Source organism: Micropterus salmoides, unplaced genomic scaffold (genome assembly GCF_014851395.1).
Source record: "Micropterus salmoides isolate LMB-PRFRI ecotype aquatic unplaced genomic scaffold, ASM1485139v1 Ms_hic_scaffold_8, whole genome shotgun sequence".
Classification (NCBI taxonomy): Eukaryota; Metazoa; Chordata; class Actinopteri; order Centrarchiformes; family Centrarchidae; genus Micropterus; species Micropterus salmoides.
This window is the reverse complement of record NW_024044570.1, coordinates 10741096-10760398: the sequence shown is the minus strand read 5'-3', so window position 1 is coordinate 10760398 and position 19303 is coordinate 10741096. Positions and strand designations below refer to the sequence as shown.

At 38.8% G+C, this 19303-nt stretch overlaps 1 protein-coding gene across 5 annotated transcripts; it reads right to left on the bottom strand.

Annotated features, from left to right (window-relative positions):
* Positions 1-248: 248 nt before the first annotated feature.
* On the bottom strand, positions 249-10312 carry hmg20a (high mobility group 20A). Of its 5 annotated transcripts, XM_038706586.1 has the most exons (9): positions 10221-10312; positions 7847-7936; positions 7505-7714; positions 6074-6206; positions 5230-5267; positions 3959-4067; positions 3413-3628; positions 1080-1212; positions 249-787 (listed from the first exon to the last, which is right to left on the bottom strand). In XM_038706586.1, the coding sequence occupies exons 2-9, from the start codon at positions 7910-7912 to the stop codon at positions 784-786; spliced, it is 909 nt and encodes a 302-aa protein (XP_038562514.1). In that variant the 5' UTR covers positions 7913-7936; positions 10221-10312; the 3' UTR covers positions 249-783. The 5 variants fall into 5 exon arrangements, with proteins under 5 accessions (XP_038562514.1, XP_038562511.1, XP_038562513.1 ...); XM_038706583.1 differs by lacking the exon at positions 10221-10312 and having other exon boundaries at positions 3959-4034; XM_038706585.1 differs by lacking the exon at positions 10221-10312 and having other exon boundaries at positions 3959-4031.
* Positions 10313-19303: the final 8991 nt, after the last annotated feature.

The window sequence follows — 19303 nt, the reverse complement described above, 5'->3', positions numbered from 1 at the left end:
CTGTTCAGTTTGACAAATAATTGAACCATCTGCTTTAATATTTATTACAAATTTTAGACACTCCATCAAAGAAGGATCATTTGAGCACTTGACAGTGGCTGTTGTAGAAACTACACCAACTTTGAGTGGCTTACTGAATAAGATAAAACATAAGACAAGAAATCTAGGGCAATGGTACCCAATTTCATTTTCATTTTGATGCAATCTTATCCCTAGCATGTCATAAACCCATCCAAACAAACTGACTTCTCACATGATGTAAATACAGTTTATTGAAAACACAAACACTTTTTTTCACACACAAATGAAGAATGAATGGCACATGTTTTTCTTCAACAGGGCATTGAAAAATAGAAAGTCAGCTCAACAGTATCTCTTGGATATAGTAATCACAAACCCACTGACACATTTCTCTTTGATCAGAAGGTGGTTGATAATGGTTCAGATATTGTTGCGGAAGCATTTGCTACAAATGGATGGTGAAGACAGAACATGAGTGTGACCGAAAACTGTTTCATGTCTTGTCATCTGATTATTTTAAACAAAACAAACTACAGCTATATTAATAAAATGTGAACAGAGTTTTTAAAAGTATGTAAAAAAAGGAATTAATAAATATGAGGCGCTACATCACCTTGACCTACATCACCTTAGCGGAGTAATAAAAGACGTTTTAAAATCAATTGGGATGACAGATCGACAGGATGATTCACCGGCAAGAAGCAGCATCTACTCAGCGTCACAGTGAATCTCAATCCGTCAAATCAGCTGGACTTGGTCCAATTATCTAGGGCACAAGACAGCGAAAGACAATCATAATTCATTCACAGCTGAAACAAAGATAATCGAACACTGCTGAAACAATTAAACAAGCTCTTGAATAAATGGACCTTGAGGTGAAATTGTCAATTAGAGTAACTGATTCAGACTGAGAAAGGAATTGTATTGCCTCCTTTTAGGCACTGTTCACTTGTAATTGGTAGTTACTGTTTATATTTTACTGACGAGACAATTCATTAAAAATAAGTAAGCGACAATGACAACTCAAATTCTACTGAAGTCATCAAAAGCCCTCTTACCTGTCCAAACGGTTGACCACGTCTCTCACGGTGTTGATGAGATTATCGTGTTCTTGGGGGTTACTGACAATGATGCTATGGAGCCTCTTCATGTAGGAGTCGATGGTTTCAAGGGTGGGTGTCTCTCCACTTCCTGTAGGACGACAATGTACATATTCATGTTCAGTGTTATCTGTTTCTGCCAACATAGTCTGCAAAAATCTTCCACCTTTATGTTCACTGCTATGAATGTTCTATGTTTGGACATCAACTGAGTGGAGCAGGGGTGATCTGAGTGATTCTGAGACTTGCCATGGTTGAAATTTTTTTTATTATATCTAGAAATTTTAATATATATAAAACATTGAGCAAGTGTGATCAATTCTTGTAAGTTAATTAATTGAAATGGCACAATTACTGAAGAAGCAATAAAATCAGAGGCAAACATGCTTACTCTCAAAACAAGCTTTGATGTTACCAGTTATTCTATTTATTGACATTTTTCAGAATGTGCCACAGAGCTTTCCCCGAGGCCAGGTCTAAGTGGATTTTGCAATCATCTTTCAGTGTCAAGCTCTTATGAAATCATTCCAGTGGTGTTAACGTCAGTTTGTGATGTTTGCAGAGTCTGTGTCTCCTGTGTGAGAAAGAAATTCAAATAGGTGTGGAGAATATTGCAAGAGGAAACCTGTGGGTGGGAGCTCAGCACGGGTTATGTATGTGCATAAAACAAGTGTGAACAAAGAAGGACCACATTCAGGTCAAATTAAGAAGGGTTCAAAGCCTGACTTGCATGGCTAGACTCTAAAAGAGCATCAGGTGGTTCTGTTTAGGTATGTATCTATCCAGGAGGAGAGATGTTGGAGTTCAACGCACAGTAAATACACATTGGGTGTATGAAAAAGTTTAGCCAATGCGGAAGTGCTTTAAACCTTCATTCTTTCTAACGGCCAGCAGGGCTTTGACTCCACTGGTTACAAAAAGAGGTCTGATTGCATTCTTCTCACTTTATTTATTACCTCAGTAAATACTTTGGAAGGAGTTTATGGTCTCAATCGGTTGTCCTCTTCAACACAGCACAATGTTCATTTAGTAAATTATGGTACCATATAGAGGAAAATAGCAGGGTATGCTTGGGTTGGACAAGTCGCTACCATGGCAACCTGTTAATGAAGGTTAGCGGTGAATAGTATTATGTAAATTTTACCAGCCCCGTTAAAACAAGCATATTAGGAGTAGACTTTAAAATTTCCGGTTAAGTTTTTATCTCTTTGTTCCATTTAGTTCCCCTTTGCACCCCTGTAGCTCCCCACCAGCCTTTCTACACACACACACATACACACGACCAAGCTGTTGTTATTCATGCATTTATGTTTATTTTTGTTTATCTGTATTTTGTATTTTTCTCGTTTCCCCTGTATTGTTATGTCATTTTGTTTTTTGCCTCGCAATAAAAATTTTTTTTCCAGTAACTACATTTTGTTTTAAGCCTGCTTTTAGCTAGCCAAAACTAGCATCCCAGTTATTATCACATACATCTATCCATCGTCAACCGCTTGTCCTGTGTACAGGGTCGCGGGGGTGCTAGAGCCAATCCCAGCCAATATTGGGCGACAGGTACACCCTGGACAGGTACCAGTCCATCGCAGGGCCACACATGGACACACAATTTTTTCTTATTATCATAGTTAAAGTGAATTAAGGATGCACCTTGCTAACCAAGCTAGCACCACCATCTCTTCCATCTTGTTCTGTCTGGTTCCAAAAAATCAAGAAGACTGTCAAACTCGAGGATTCAAAATGGTAGTCCACAAACCAATAGGTGACGTCATCGAGACTACGTAAACTTCTTTAATACGGTCTATGCTCGCCACCCTTAAACTGTGACTCTGGAACTAATAAGATTACTACAGTTTTGTGTTTATGCCTAGGGATGGGTTATTTGTATTGTATCAAGTCAAAAGCCGTTTATAATGGACATTGATAAATATCAGAAATTTTTTTCTGTTCTTTTTCCTCACAGCAGAATGCTGATTTTAAAAAATAGGAATAAATTTCAGTTTTGACAAGATTCTTTATCAGCAAAAATCGATATTTAAAGAGGCTGCAGAAATGCTCAACCTTAAGTCCTCTAGCATTGAGTCATTTATTTTTATTGAAAGAAGAAAAATAGAATTTCCCTTACTTAAAATGGATACACAAGTGGAATAATAATTAAACAGCTGAAAACTGCCTACAAACCTTTAATTGAGGAGAATTATATTAAAATAACACTAATTTACTTGTTATTTGGACTTCTTTGTTATGTTTTTGGAACTGGGATTACCAGAGAAAACAGTGATACGAGTTCTCACCTGGCAGTGGTACAGAGGAGAAGCTGGAGGTGAGTGCCTGGCGCAGGGTTTCCAGGTGTTGGTGGAGGAGCCCATTGCGTCCCCTCTCTTGCATCACGTCGCCCTCCAGCCTCTCTACTGCCCCGCGCATGCTCTCCACATGTTTCTGCAGCGCAGCGTTACGCTCCTCATACTCCATGTTGGTCTTTCGCAGCTGCCGCATCTCAGCTTCACGTGCTGTTGAGAAATACGCAAACACTGAGAAACTGACACAATGGTAGAGCAGAGGCGACCAGCGAGACAAAACGGCGAGATACGGCAGTTAGTGCCATCATCAATTTTTCATTTGCTAAGAGAGGTGTGTTCTTTTTAAGTTCAGGGCATCGCTGAGTTCGGTGGACAACTATTCTGGGATGATGAAGCACTTTAAAACTAAGTTCTCTTGAGGTATCAGAGGAATGTGTTTAGAAACATAAGACAAGACAAATGGAGGTTTAAAAAAGTCACAGCACACCAACCACAAATTATTTCTCAACAAGACAAGCTGGCTTCGTTCAAGCTCTTTACCTTTGCTGTGGTTGAGAAACTCCTCTGTGAAGATCGGTATGTCAAACACAGTTCTGTCCTTCCCTTCTGCATCCTTCTGTTGATAGCCAGTAAGAGGGAAGGAGATAAGCTAAACAGCGAAAACATTTGGTCACACAGACTGACAGCGAGAGGTGGTCATTTATCTAGCTGGGCTGTAGGCAGGTAGGTAATTGATTTCATACATGGCCACGGGGGAAATACACTGGTACAGTTTAAGAAATGAGGATAGAGAAGTAATTTCACCAACAGTGCTGCTAGAGATATCAAAGGCCCTGAAATGGTTTGCAATATGTTCGCAATTAAAAATGTGTTACATAATAAAAATATATGCTGAATCCCCTGTCCTTTCAAATCTAGAGGGGAATCAGCATTCCCACAGGAATAAAGTCACCTTGGCAGTAACCCTTCAGGAGGTATGCCACAAACCTTACAAAAGGAAACCTCTTAATTACATGCAGAACTTGAAAATTAATTACACACTTAGTAGAAGCCAAGTGTGTGGATCACGAAAACAAACAACGCCAAAGCGGATTAACCCAGCTTTAGTGATGCAACAATAAGCACTTAATGTGGAGAGCAAGAGGAAGGCAAACACAACAGATGTAGGTTCCTGGGTAAGAAAACAGCTATAACATACTACAACCATGATTACACATACTCACACATTACATGAAATCAGTGACACTTTCACATTTTTGCACAGGTTCACTTTTAAAGTCAAAACCTACCTTTATAACTCCTGTAAGGACACAGTTATTTTAACTCATCTGTGAATCTAATTTGAAATTTTAAGTTAGTTAAAATGAATGCTGACTGTAAGAAAAATCTGTTTATGTTGTTCACTGACCACCTTTCTTTTTATGTGACATCCTATATGAGTAGTCAGAACAGGCACTCAGGTCTCTCTGATAAGACTTACATTTATTCATTTAGCTGACGAGTTACAATTGCTATATATGTCAGAGGCTGCACGCCTCTGGAGCAACTAGGGGTTAAGTGTCTTGCTCAGGGAGACATGGACGTGTCACAGTGGGGGATTGAACCCCGGTCTCTCACACCAAAGGCTCATCCACTGCACCATTATACCCAACTTTGTGCTTTCATTGCCTGGACAGGAACTGTGGCGCAATACAATTGTAAATCCTCTTCTAATATAGTTAGAATAGGAATTTTTCCCTTAATCAAATATGATATTTACATGTTAAGGAAAGCAAATGCAAGTGTGACAGGGCAGAAAAGAGTTAACTGACCTCATGAAGAGCCTCGTTGGCTACCTGGTGCCCAACATCTGGAAAGGAAGGAAATAATAAATAAAGGGGACAGCAGATGATTCATGTTTCCCCCCGAGCAGAGTGCCTTTACTACATCGTGAACTGACAGAAAGAATCAAAGTAATCCAGAAAATCCCCATCTCTGCACTTTACACTGTGAACCAACTGAAAGGAGGCAGAGCATCTACTTTAAGCTGAGCAGTTTGACTTTTCTCAAAATATTTTGCCAAGGCAGGGCTGTTTATGTCATCAATATTTTTTGATATTTAAACTGAGCTTCATCCACAGTAACAAAATAGGAACAGATAATGTAGACCATGTGTTGTGTGAGCACACCAACAGCTTCTTGGCCTCAAGCTGAACTCATAACCTGAACTACTACTACGGACTCGAAAAGTATCCCCTTTCTTTGCCACATTTCCATTGACTGGGCAAAGCAAATAGTGAGTTCTGAGTTACACCAAATAATGGAATTTATTCATGGAGTAAAACATTGCAAACATTTTTTAGGGTCAAAACAATCATTTTCAAGCCAATCCAGAGATTTTAAATTTCCCATACTATATTCATTTATTTATGAATACTCATTTAAAACAGACTGCTTGCTGAGTTGTATCATGTTCATTTCAGATTCATGTAAGTAAACCTGTCTGGGAAGGTACTGTTCAGCAAACACAATACCTGATTTAACCAAATGTCACCAGACATATTAAGTGTTTAACTTGCCAATTACTTTTTCAACAGTTGTATCTGAAAATGATGGGCTAACTGTCAGGATAGCTAGCTAACATGTCATCCTGTTCCTTCTCTAACCAGGTCTCACCTCCCCTGTGCCGCTTGCCCTTTTGCTTCTCCTGGACCTTCCTGGTGAAATGTTTGTAGGCTTCGGTCTTCTGGTACTTCTCCAGCTCCCGCATGTAGCGCTCCTTATCTCGCTCCGCCTCATCCAAGTATCGCTGCAGAGAGAAGACGGAAAGGTTAGAAGAGCCAGGAATACTCAACCAAAACAAAAAAGGAAGTGGAAGTAATTATTCCTAATCAGCATCCGCTTCCTTCAAAAGACAAAAATCTTCCATTATTAATAACCTACATTCACTTAAGGCTTGTAACAAAAATGCATCTTGTAATACAATTAGTTTAGGTATTAAATGAAATACTAATAAAACCATTGTTGTGCAAAGGCTGTGTCCCAGGATACTGACATACCAAAATCAGCTCTGAAATCAGTGTCAAACAACAACACGGTGCAAAGCTCTATCCCACCTTTGGATTTAAAAACAAAAACACGTCGTGTCTTGTCAAAACTGCTCTGGAAATAAAGGCAAAAAACTGCAAGTTCTAACTTTGAATAATATCAATGCCCTGGTAGTAGCTATGCATGAGGTGCTTAGTTATCAAAGCTGAGGAATTGTGTTAAAGGACATGTGAAGCATTAATACTGTCATTATGTTAGATGCACAGTTCAGAAAAAAAGGTTTCTGAAATACAGAAGGGAATATAATAACAATAAATGTGACAAATGAACTCGTGAGCTGTTGATGTAAAAAGATGTGGTGCAATAGAATGACTAATCCTTATGGAAAATCTCCCTGAACATGACTGTAATAATGTTCCATCACTACAATAAAGCAACTTTATGCACAATAATCATTTTCTGTCTCCACAATTGAAGTCATATCTAGGACACAGAACAAGATGCCATCAAACTATGGCAGTATAATCTGTAAAAGGATGTCGAACAGCTACCAAGCCTAGTCAGTTTTGTCAGCTTCAAAACACGGACACCGTAGACGAGACAGACTTCTGTTCCTACACTCATTTTGTGCACAGTGACTCATTAGATAAAAGTATCTGCTGGTGTGAGGGTGTTAAATCAGGCTGGGGATTGTTTTAAGTGTTTGCATGCTGCAGGTGAATATTTCAGTAAAGCCCTTTGGGGCACCATTGGTGCAATTACTGAAAGCCAAAGTTAATGACAATTAAAAAGTCTACCACCTTGTTAATCAAAAACCTAAACAGATGTTGCTGTTGGCTCTGCTGTTTATTCTTTTCCACTGCTTTCTTAAAGCCGCTGTTATTAACTGTTGCTGCACTAAACTACATTAATATTTTCATCGAATTGTAAGCATTTTGCTGGTAATCTTAAACAGAATAATATACAACGTGAAAAGGAAAGAAATTCAGATCTTTGACAAACGTTTCCTCACAGTTGTGTGCTCACTGCTCAATGTGTAATCCTGACTTCTTCACTGACCTGCTTCTCCTCAGGGGGCAGCTTGCTCCACTCATTGCCCAGCATCCTCGTAATCTCCGGAAAGGGCACGTCTGGACGCTCTGCCCGTAGCTGCTCCCGTCTGTCGTTCATGAAGCGAACATAGCCCGTTAGGGGGGCCTTGGGTGCGTTGCTGTCCTTCATTGGCTTCTTCCTCTTCCTGCCCTTGGTCCAGCTGCCACGTCTAGGCTTCTGCATGGATAACAAAAACAGATAAGTTTCGAAGCTTCAGGTAGCAATCCCTCATTATATTCACTGGCAGGCCATTCTTGGAGTTTGAAACGGAAAAATATGTCATCTGATATCCGGAAGTTCATCTCTTACCTCATCTCCATTTCTCTGGCTGTTGTTGTCGGCGTTGCCTCCAGGTGAGCCTGACTGCTCTTCCATGACTTCTATGACTACAGGGAAGATCTGGAGGAAAACAGCAGGAGATGTTAGAATAGGAAACTTCTCTTTCAAGTACAGTAAGAACTACAAACTTCACTGGTATTAAAATATGATCTGGTAAGGTTAGTGATTAGTCAAAAGTATGGTGGGGGGGGAGCCAGATAAAAATATGTGGGCAGATATTGCTGTCCAATGAAGTTGGTTTACGCATGTTGAGACAGTGTTGGGGGTTAGGGTTAGGCGTGGAGCATTGTCACTAGGGATGCTGTCCAGCCAGGAAATAGAGAGCACACTGTTCATCTGCAGCAGTATCGCCTTTTCTACTTCGCATTCAAACTCCTCCCAGTCTTGGCTTCAAACCTACCCTTGTCCCGCCACATTTCCTTTAACAAAAATCTGTTGCTGCTATAAATCATTATTGGGCAAGTGAATGAAAAAAAACACATCACCCTCACTCCTAATGTAGCCTATTTTCAACAGGAGGAAGTAGTCTCATGGTACTGCCTCGTAATTACAGATAAGAGAACGCCTCCATGCTAAAATGCTCTCTGGGGTGAAAAAAACTGTTCTGTAGCGGAACGTCTGGTCAAACTAGCCTTTAAAGACACTTTGCAATTAAAACATCAGTGTTAGAGAGAGTTGTGTTAAATCTTAGCTTGCAATTACAATGTGTTTAACTCTTAAAAAAACTTTAAGAAAGCATTAGATAATTTATGTTAAAAAGGACTAAATGAATTGAGAAAACACATAATTAAAAGGTATGCTGACTCAGTACTTGTGGGCAAAAAGCCAAGATTGAGTTTTGAAAACAGGAACAATATCCTTGTGTTTTAACCTTTGACCTCTTCTAAATCACTACGTGGGAAGTGAGCCTCTGTATCCTGGATGTGGTTTCTGCCCCCTGCCACTAAATACTGTGGGAAATGTCACAGAGGAATTAGCCTGTCTACCACCAAAAGTCCTTTTGGGAAGAGAATATGCAGGGAACCCCCCCCCCCCCACACACACTTCAGCAGACAGCTATGGAAAGCAGGGTTTTCTTTCAAACATTTCTGTGATGACTGAAGACAGTTTATAGAAGACGTTTATACTACCCATCACATATTCTGAGCAGCTTGAGTTTGAGCTACAAAGAAACTTTACTTGCTGGCATGGCTTTAAGATGCTGAGGCTTAGCTATGAACAAAAACAGCCCACAAATGTATTCCCAGTGTTCTGCTTTCCAAACCAATCAAATACAAAACTATGCTGCAGTGCCCTCTGCTGGAGGAAAACACACAATGCATGATGTAACGATAAACTGCATGGAAACGAACAATATAACATTAGCGTGTGTGAAAATGTATGCCGTTTAACTCTTTACACGGATGGCTTATCTTTTGAAATCCCTAAAACAACACTTTACATATATTTAAATGGTATATAACTGCTGTACATTATACTATTTACATCCCATTATTACCGACTATGAATCCCAGAATAAGCTAACCCTGCTTTCCAAGGACCACGTATAACGTTACTTGAAACTGGGTTATTCCTACATTTTAAAACCCTAAGAATTAGCTAAAAAGCTTTTAATACAACAATGGGGTGTTACGTTAACATTTAAAATGATCTGTTAGTTGTAATAACGCTAATGTATGGCACATTACGTTTCTGTATGAGCACCAAGTCAGCAGTGTTGGAAGCGTCGGCTAACATTAATGTAGTTAACGCTACATTAATGTAACCAAGTGCTGTGGTCCTTATGTTAAAATGTCGTCACACAGGCCAGTGAGCGGTCAGAATTACATTCAGCTTAGCTGCTTAAATATAATGTTAAGCTGAGGTGTTGGCGAAATTCACACAAACCGAATAACGTTAGCCAGCTGGCAAACCGCACTGTTATTGGCTAGCGTTCACAATTAGCTTCGTTCACTTATACGAGCTAGCTTTGAACAGCTGTTTGTACTTGAAATGCGGTTTTAGCACCACGACCCTAATGATGTACGGACGTCGAATGTCTGATATTCATTACGGCTAACGATAACCTTAAAAATCAAAAAAAGTGCATTGAAATGGTCATTATCAGAAACAATGGTCTGGCACTAGCATGTTGGACTGCTTAGCTACTAGCTAGCTGTACTGCTAGCATGGGTTAGCACGCTGTTAGCTAAATAAGACGGGCAACTAACGTTTTGCTTTAGTTTACGCGAAATCGATACGAAAGATACGACTTCAACCATCATTATGAAATATCTAATGTACATGTTGTTGAACCACCCAGTCAAAACTACTTTAGATAACATAATATGTAGGTGTAACCTACCTGTCCAAATGATTTTCCTAATCAAAACAATACAGCAGCCACTCCATAGAATCTTACCAGATAGACAGACATGCAACGTGACACTTCGCCCTGCAAAATACTTGATGTTTTAATTACTGGTGATTTAATATTTGCTCTTATTTGTGTTTGTGCGTGTCTTTTAGATATCATTATGGCGAGTAAATGTAGATAATAAGATCACAATAATTCTAAAATGTAAGATTAAGAGATAAGTTAAGGTGTTTTAATATGTTCAATATAACGGGAGAGTTTCTGTCTCAGTCTTTAATATGTGCACACCAGAACCAGCCTGATATTTTAATTCTACAATTAATTTAATCTCCATTTTAGCAAACTGCTCTAGACATTGTAATTCTGTGCCCCCTCATTTTTCTTTGTGTATGTACACCAATGTATTTTAGGAGGTTGCTTCCCCCTACTGTTAACTTGCATATTACATTTATCAAATGTATATTCTCCCTTGAGAAATTTCAAGCTTTATCTATCAGACGTAGAAGTATGTTACACATCATGGCATGTAAGAAGTAGTAAATGGATAAGATGAGGACATCTTTCATCTGCTTTGGACTTTGTAGGTTACTCAAGCAAAATTGTGCCAGGAGCAGAATTGGCAAGACCTCAAGCTTTTTGTAGTTTGTAGGATATTCCTATAGCCTATTTAGCTGCCACCATTACCTCTCATTCCAGTGTCCTCTGCTCTCCCCTGAAACTAAGAGGGAGTGTTTGAGCTCTTCCAATGCTGCACACACAAACACACACACGAGTCGCCAACAGCAATATTTATAGTGCTGGCAACCCTGGGGTACAATCAACTTCCGCAAACAATCAGATCCTCATATTGCACTGAGCATCCTCCATGCATCGATGAATTATTTCATTAATTTGAGAAAAATACACAAATTCTGTACCATCTCTTGTGGAAACCATCCAGCAAAGCCTTGTCTCTGTGGCATAATATGGCATGTCCAAACGGAAAATTCAGTGACACATATACTGTCCTTTTGTAGACAGAATACCCAGGATTAATAATGAAGCTCCCAAACCAGTAATTTGAGAGATAGAAAGTGAGAGAGAGTGAGAAGTCTTACTTACTGGAATACTCTTGTTCCAAATTAACGGATCACAAATCAACACCCAGGCGGGAGTAACCTAACTGTAGCTGCAGTTTAATTGAAACTTTAATTGCAATCTCATTGCAGTTATCCAGAGTTAATCCTACCCAATTCTCAGGCTCATTACACAGAGGTTGGGTACATCCAGAGTTCAGAAAATATTCAAAAACAAAAGCAAGAACATTTAGCGAAATTCATATCTTGTAGATAATCAAATCAGTTGCCAGGGACATAAGAAAGATCAACACACCGGGTGTGAAGATGCTCAAGCACAATACAATGCCTTAACATTCAGTTTTCTCTCAGTTTCCCCCTATATAGTTGTTCCTGTTGGAAAAAATCTTATTCCACATTTTCTGACAGTGTCACTTACAGTATATACTCTATCAGCATGTACAGAGTTGGATGTTTTTGTGGTCTCGTCATTCCATCAAATAGGCTTTTATATATATTTTTAAATAGATGGATAGATTATGAATAATTTTATTTACCTTTAATCAGTGGTTCTCAAATTGGGGGGCGGGCCCTCCTGGGGGTGTAGAGCAACTTCAGGGGGGTCTTGGATGTTGAGAGGACCTAAAGCTACATAAATATAGGGGAACATAAACAAACAAAAGGTCTTTGATGCTAGCAATTCTTTTGTATTTCAATTGCCTGTATTGTTAATGATTCATGTCAATGATAATTCACTTTTGCTAGGGGTCTTAACGTTATTGGCTTCTGAAGGACTGACAGAAAAAGTTTAAGATCCACTGCCTTAAATGCAACCTAAATATCTTATAACTATAGCAACATCTGAAGATCCATTTGAACAATTTTCTGACTGCACAGCCTGAGTTTGTAATGACTTGTAATGTCAGCGAGTTTTAAGGAGTTTAAGAAAAACATCAGCTAATATTATGTGGTAAAATGTTGGAATTTATAATTTTGGTTTATCCAAATCCCCAGAAAATGTTTTGTCTAATTTCTCATTGAGGTCCTAATGTCCTACATTTCAAAGAAAGCCATTTAAATAATTTCATATATATACATCATCTGATTATTGTAGTTACAGAAAGAAAGTAGAGTAACAGCCCTTATTTAAATTAACTGAGTGTGTATTGCATTTAGAGGCGGCTGTCGGGAAAAACAAGACATCTTTGGCTTTTCTGCAATGGAATGCTCATTTGTAAGACGAACGTTGAACGTTGAACGTCAATGCAAAATAGCATATCCCACACCAAAACCTGACATTTGATATTGATGTTTTAGATGAGAGATCAATTGAAGCTACACTGCTTGCCAGTTTTATTTATCTATAATTTTTTTTCTTAAATCCCCACAAAGCAACCTGGCTAGAAATGAAACCTGCTAGAAGCTGTTTTTATCTAAAGTTGTATTAGGCTTTATTTTCTTTTTTTTCATGATTTGCTAACACTTACAATAACAGGTACACAAATTAGCAATGATAATTTTTAGTTGAACAGAAAAAAGCATCTGCCAATAATATGGTAATCTCTACCAGCAGACATGTCATTTTCTAGTTCTCCAACAGTCATGAATTAATAAGAGGTAGCTTTGCCTGTGGAATCATGTTTGTCACTAATTGGCTGACTTGGAACACAGAAATGATGCAGGCCAACTGTTCAACTCCCAGCAGGAGCATGACTGGCTCGGTTTTTACCTTTTTTTTGTTGTTGTTTGTTTTACCATTCAGCATTAGCGGTCACTGCATTGTGGGCAGTGGCACCGCAAACAAAGCTTGGGAAATAGCGAGCCAGGTTCAATCAGCTCTGATCTGGAGACTCTTCACATCCCAGCAGGCCTGCGGGGCGTAGCATCCAGCTGTCCCCTGTACCGCTATCCACCTGCCATGTCACGTCAAATCATGTGGTCCCAGCCTGAGAAGCTTAGTGAAGAGGGAAGGTTTCCAGCCACTGGCCCTCTATGGGTTAGTCATGTTCTTGCCAGTTGGCAGGTGTGGCCTGGAAAATGGCAACATTGTGACACCCACACTACATGCATCAAGCCCTCCTCACGCCTCAGGATATCAAGGGGGATAAAGTCACATGATGTGCCAGTAGGGTGAGAAAAACTGACTTATGTTTGATTTACCACTGTATGAACTGAGGGTTTGAACAGAGAACATGGCACTGTTAATTACCATTGTTTGATTTAAGCTGCTGCGTGTATATAGTGTTCTATAGGCGACAAAACAAAACCCCTTTGATAACTATATAATACATCTGATACTCATGTTCAGCCATTCAATTCTGTTGCTATTGTAGCAAGCTAAGGTTAAGAATCAGAGTCAGAATCAGCAGCTTTATTGTCAACTTTACTGGCAGCAACAGGCATCTTACCAGCACATTAGATGTTTCCATTGACAATGCGGAGGTCAAGCCACATTCGCTATTGACAAGTGAATTGTTGAAATAGTGGGACCACCGTGGAACTCAGTTCATTCCTATTTTATTGTTTTTAAATTTTGTTCTAATGCATTTCTTTGCCTTATGTAAAGCACTTTAAACTGTATCTGTTTTGAAATGTGCTATACAAATAAACCTTGCCTTGCATCAATGTAGACAATGTAAACATTAACACAGGTAAGAATACAGGAACTCACATAAGGTGTCTATAAAGTCACATGAGGTGTCTACACGTAGACATACTGGTGGCACATTCATTTGAACACTAACACAAACATCACATGAAATAAAGGTCATACTTAGACCACAGCCTATAGAGCACATAATTGGCTTTGACTTTTCAGAATCTTGCTGCATACATTTGGATATCAATGAGAATGAATTAACTGCAGCTGTTTCATGCTCTTGTGCTTTAAGATAGGTAGTTAATATTAAAACCACTGTCTGTTGTTTGAAAACAAGTATGTCAAAATTATGCTAAGTATTCATTCATTAGTGTAGTGTACTTCATCAGCAAAACTGGTTATGGTTCAGTGTCTGAGGATGAATATGGCAGAATAGTAGGCAGCTCGAGTGCCTTTTGCTTCTCATGCACAAACACATGCACAGATGTGAGCTTTGTATCACAGATACATGTATAATATCACAGAGAACAAGAGCTAAAAGGACACAACGACTGCTGCATAATCTTGTTGCTATGCAACCTTCTAATTAGTCTTAGGTAGCTAACCTGGAGAATCAAAGGGTAAGGTTTTGTAAATAAGAATGTAATAGAGATTGTACATTTTATTCTTACTTGGAGAACACGGCAAAGAGAGTTTTCTCATCTTTTCCAAAAGCTGTGACTGGAGCAGTGATGGGCAGCCACGTGCCACAGATGGCCAAGTATTACAGAATTTCATACCAATCGAACACTACACCAGGTGATTTCTGTGATTAGTACCTATTCTCTGGTTGAAGCTAATCAGGGAAACTACCTGGAAAAATGGCTCATATACTTTCAAAAAAGGTATTATATATAATCATGACCACAATGTGCAAAGCTAAAATATCTCAGAACTGTCATTATCATCATCCCCTCATCGCTTTTCATCAGAACAATTTGGTCCCTCTTTCAGCTCATGTAGTCTGACCTTCATAAAGACATGGCAGGAAAAGTTTCCTTTCACCCAGTGGAAGAATGTCCTCTGACTTGTTTTAAAACCAAAAAAGGAATAAACATGTCCCCACCTTGTCATTTACAATCACAACAAGCAAAGCTCACTAGGTGGTCAAGTGAGTTCTACTATCCCCCCAGTCTCTGTCCCTGCTTTTACTATCATACCCATGAACATCCCAGTCAGAATCACTAACCGGCCCATGTCTTTGTCATGGTCGGGATCGCTATAGTGTGCTTGATCTGCCAAATGGCTGGCACCCCCAAAGACTCTTTTGCTGATGACAACATGGCTTTGTCATCAATCAAAATGAATTACTTCTAACTTGCTGGTGTGTGTAAATTTTGATAGTTATTTCCTTTAGTTTGAACTAATGAAGAAAGAGAAATACAATGTTTTTTTCATACCAAAAATGCAAAGAAATAGAAAACAGAGGGTCTGGGTATAATCATAAAATCCCAAATTAATTTGTAATTAAAAAAAAAACAAAAAAAGTAAATCTGTTTGTTCCACAACCAAAAACAAACCAAAAATGGGAAAACCGTGTCCTCACGTAGTCATTTCCGGTCACCACAAGCAAACCTCTCCCTCCCCTACAAACCATAATAGGTGGTCAAGTGGGTTCCCTACTACTATACCCCCATCTCTGTCCCTGCTTTTTCTTTCATACCCATGAACATCCCAGTCAGATTCACCAACCCATGACAAAGGCGTTGGGATTGCCAGAGTGCACTTGATCCACCAAATGGCTGGCACCCCCAGATGCTTTGCTAATAAAAACACTGTGGCATCGTCATTCAAAATGTGTGTGATTAATTCACTCTCTGTGGCAAAAAAGTCTAACCCAGCGTGGCCAAGTTTTGGCCACACTGGGTTAGCTATCATCAACTTTTCCTTGTCTACAGGATGTGTTCCATGCTATTTTAAGCATGCAAGCAGCCCATTTTAAGAAAACCAACTTAGATCCCGCTTTGCCCATAAACTATAAGCCCATATCTAAACTGCTTCTATCACTCATTATAGAGGTTGTGGCAAACCTATCGCCACTGGAGAGGCACAATGTCTATGATAAATTTCTGTCAGGGTTTTGGAAACAACACTCAAACAAAACTGCTCTTCTGAGGGTCTCTAACAACATTCTAATATCCTCTGGCGCTGGTGAGAGCTCTGTGCTAGTACTTCTTGACCTCAGTTCTGCGTTTGACACTGCACGGAGGTACCTTGTGGTCTGTTGTGTACGTTATCACCAAATGAGATACATATTAATTTGTGCACTTCAGAGTTGTTGGTGAGCAGAGAGCCAGGCTAGGCGTTCCCCTGTTTCCAGTCTTTATGCTAAGCCAATTGCCTCTTCATTCTACCTCCGTACTTCACACACAAACATGAGAGTGTTATCGACCATTTCATCTCATTCTCTGGCAGAAAGTGGCCCAAAATGTTTAACTTTTTATTTAAAATAATTGATTTTGAGTAACAGGTCAGTCAACAAATCTGCTCTGGATCTGTCCCTTTGTTGTTCACATTAAGGCTTTTAAGCAGCTCCTGAAGGACTGGATACGAGTCCTACAGAATCTACTCCACACAAAACGCTTTACAAGTTTCATACCAATATGCACAACCTTTTATTCAGTGTGGTTCTACACCTACCTGCTGTTATTTGACCTCTAATGTTACGAAGACATTACTGATTGAAATGTAAATGTATTTATTCACTGCCCTTAAAATTGCACTATTTTATTTGGCAGCTCTCTCAGCATCTTATTTTGTATGCATTTTATACAGTGGTGAACAACACTTCATAAGAAAGATATCCTACTAATCACCACTGGAATAAAATTAGCATTTGAAACAGGTGCAAAAGTTCAAGAGAGATGCTACACAAGAAGATCTATACTTACACAGAAACAAAAGCATAGGATCCTCAGTATTCAGAGTCAATGCCAGCAATAAAGATAATGCGACAAGTATTTGAAAAATGTCTATAAAAATAGAAACAGAAATAAAATCTGTAAATACGAAAATGATACATGTTGACATTTCTTACAGCCCTGATGATTAACACAGAGACCATTTATGCACGTTAATTTTTTGAAAACACTATGTTCAGTACAGTATGTTCAGTCATTAAATTGACTTTAAAGAGATACTTTCACCTATTTTCACAGAAACACGACAGAGGGAGATTCAATAACCCAGATGAGACCTTTAATGTGAGGCAACCCAGTTTTCAAATGATGGCTCAAAAGTGACTAGACTGCCCTTTGTAAAGGGCTAAAGAGGGGAGAGGAGGTGACAATGGATAATAACTTGATGTATGACGCTTCAGCGGTGAGCTTTAAATGTCTTATCTAAATTCATACAAAATGACAGCACTTCTCCCCAACCAAGTCACGTTCATCATTTTCGTTGCACCGCCTGGCAGATAATGGACAAAAGAAAATCAATAAGTAAGAAAATCTAACTGAAGGAATCACGGGGTGATAGCAACGAGTGCTGATGAATGCACTCTATTTACAAGCACACTGATTTACTTTGTGGAAGATGGTCATGAGCCTTATTCAGAGAGTTTATGCAGCGCTGAATTCAACACTTTGGGTTATGGTGAAAAGAGAATACACAAAGCTACAAAATAATATAATGCTCTCCTTGTGCATATGATGTATCTTTTCAAGCAGGATGCAGAAATTAAATATATGAATGCATTTACAAAAAAAGTGCAGGAATTTTATTTTTAAACAGAGACAGAAAATGACCCCAGGCAAAAATGAGCTACTTCGTCCCCAGTTTCCCCCTTCTCTATACATTGTGTACAGTATGCCTACGCTGGAATATTATATAACCCCAAGTTTGTTGTGTGTTAGATTAAACACAAATTTATTTCATGTCTGCATGAGCTGAAATAATGAAAGGTAAAACTAGATTTTGACATGGGGACCCTGTTCACCACAGGGCCTCTAAAAGACCTTATTGTGACAGTGGATATTGTGCTTTAGTTGAGTGTATTTCCATATCCCTAAAAAATCTAATCAAATACAGTTTAGTCTGGGGCTTTTGGGGCCCAGAACCAATAAACTGTGATGAAATGTAATGTTGACTGTTAATCTTCATGCAGATAATACAGACAAATGACCAACACCTTCTCAAATGGGTGATAACCTTTCATCTAGTGGGGGTCTAGCAGGTTTCACGGCATGAAAAAGCCTAGAGACTCTTGTTTTATAGTCTGCTACATCTATCCAGCTAGTTATCTTAGCAGCTAGCATCGTACTAAATCTACCAGCATACTGTGAACCATCGTAAGCAACACTCATTAGCCAGTAGCATTAGCCAAACAGATACACTGGACTCCAGGGAGGTTGCTGCTGAAATGTCACACTATCCTACCAGTAGCGACTTTTAGTTGGCTGACCAACAGCAGCAAACTTTCCTTGTAAAGCAATCAACTGGGTGGCAATTTAGTCTCAGATTTCAATGATTATGGCCTTTGTTTTTCTAAAGATTAATAAAAAAAAAAAGGAAATAAACTACACTCTTACTACCCAGCAACCTTGAAGGTTATTACTTACTAAAAAGCTAATTTCCATAATATGATTCAAGTGATAAAGTTGAGATTGTTTGATGTTAACATCAACAAGCCATCAACAATGTAAACTTGACTATTAAAGTCAATTAAACCATTAAAGTATCATTTTGTTACTGTTATTGAGTAAAAGTAGAAAATCATCTTTTAATCCCAATTAACATTGTTGCTGTTGTGCAGACTGTGATTTTGAAGTAGTCTACATTCAAACCTGATGGGTTGCTGGAAGCAACAGAAAAACAGAACATGTTTGGTGAAAAAAAAGAGGAGCTTTATGTGGATACTATGGAAGACCTAAGCGGTTCGATTAAAAAAATAGTTTTACTCCGTTTTCCCCTGAATCTCTTCATAACAACTTTGTTGAGGATAGTAAAAAAATACACCAAAGGAGGAAAAAAAAATTGCTGAGAACAGGAGTCAAACACACAATCCTTGGATGTCAAGGCCTGTGCACTATCAACTGAGCTAACCAGTCACATTCCAAAATATTCTGAAATTATCCTAAAGAAACGCACCAGCCCCTGTCTTTAGCTATGGTTTGTTATCTCAAGATCACAACATAATGATTCCGTTATTAGGGGAAAACAACATTCGTTATCTCAAGATAATGAGAAAATGATCCCGTTATCACGGGAAATGGAGTAAAAAAAATAAAATTGAATGTATGGCCGCTTAGGTCTTCCGTTGGATACAGCTCAATAGTGTTTTCTTTTTAGTCTGAAAAATAATGTACATGAAATGAGGAACTGACAAAAGACATGTCACTATACATTTCTTTTAGTGATTTCATAAAAAGAAATATGAG

What these genes read in the sequence shown, in the direction of transcription:
- hmg20a (XM_038706586.1), bottom strand. Translation starts at nt 7,912, where the DNA reads ATGGAAGAGCAGTCAGGCTCACCTGGAGGCAACGCCGACAACAACAGC. An exon ending in GGGCAAGCGGCACAGGGGAG is followed by an intron (nt 5,268 to 6,073) that starts GTGAGACCTGGT and finishes CTTCCTTTCCAG; the next exon opens with ATGTTGGGCACCAGGTAGCC. An exon ending in CTCCTCTGTACCACTGCCAG is followed by an intron (nt 1,213 to 3,412) that starts GTGAGAACTCGT and finishes GTCGTCCTACAG; the next exon opens with GAAGTGGAGAGACACCCACC.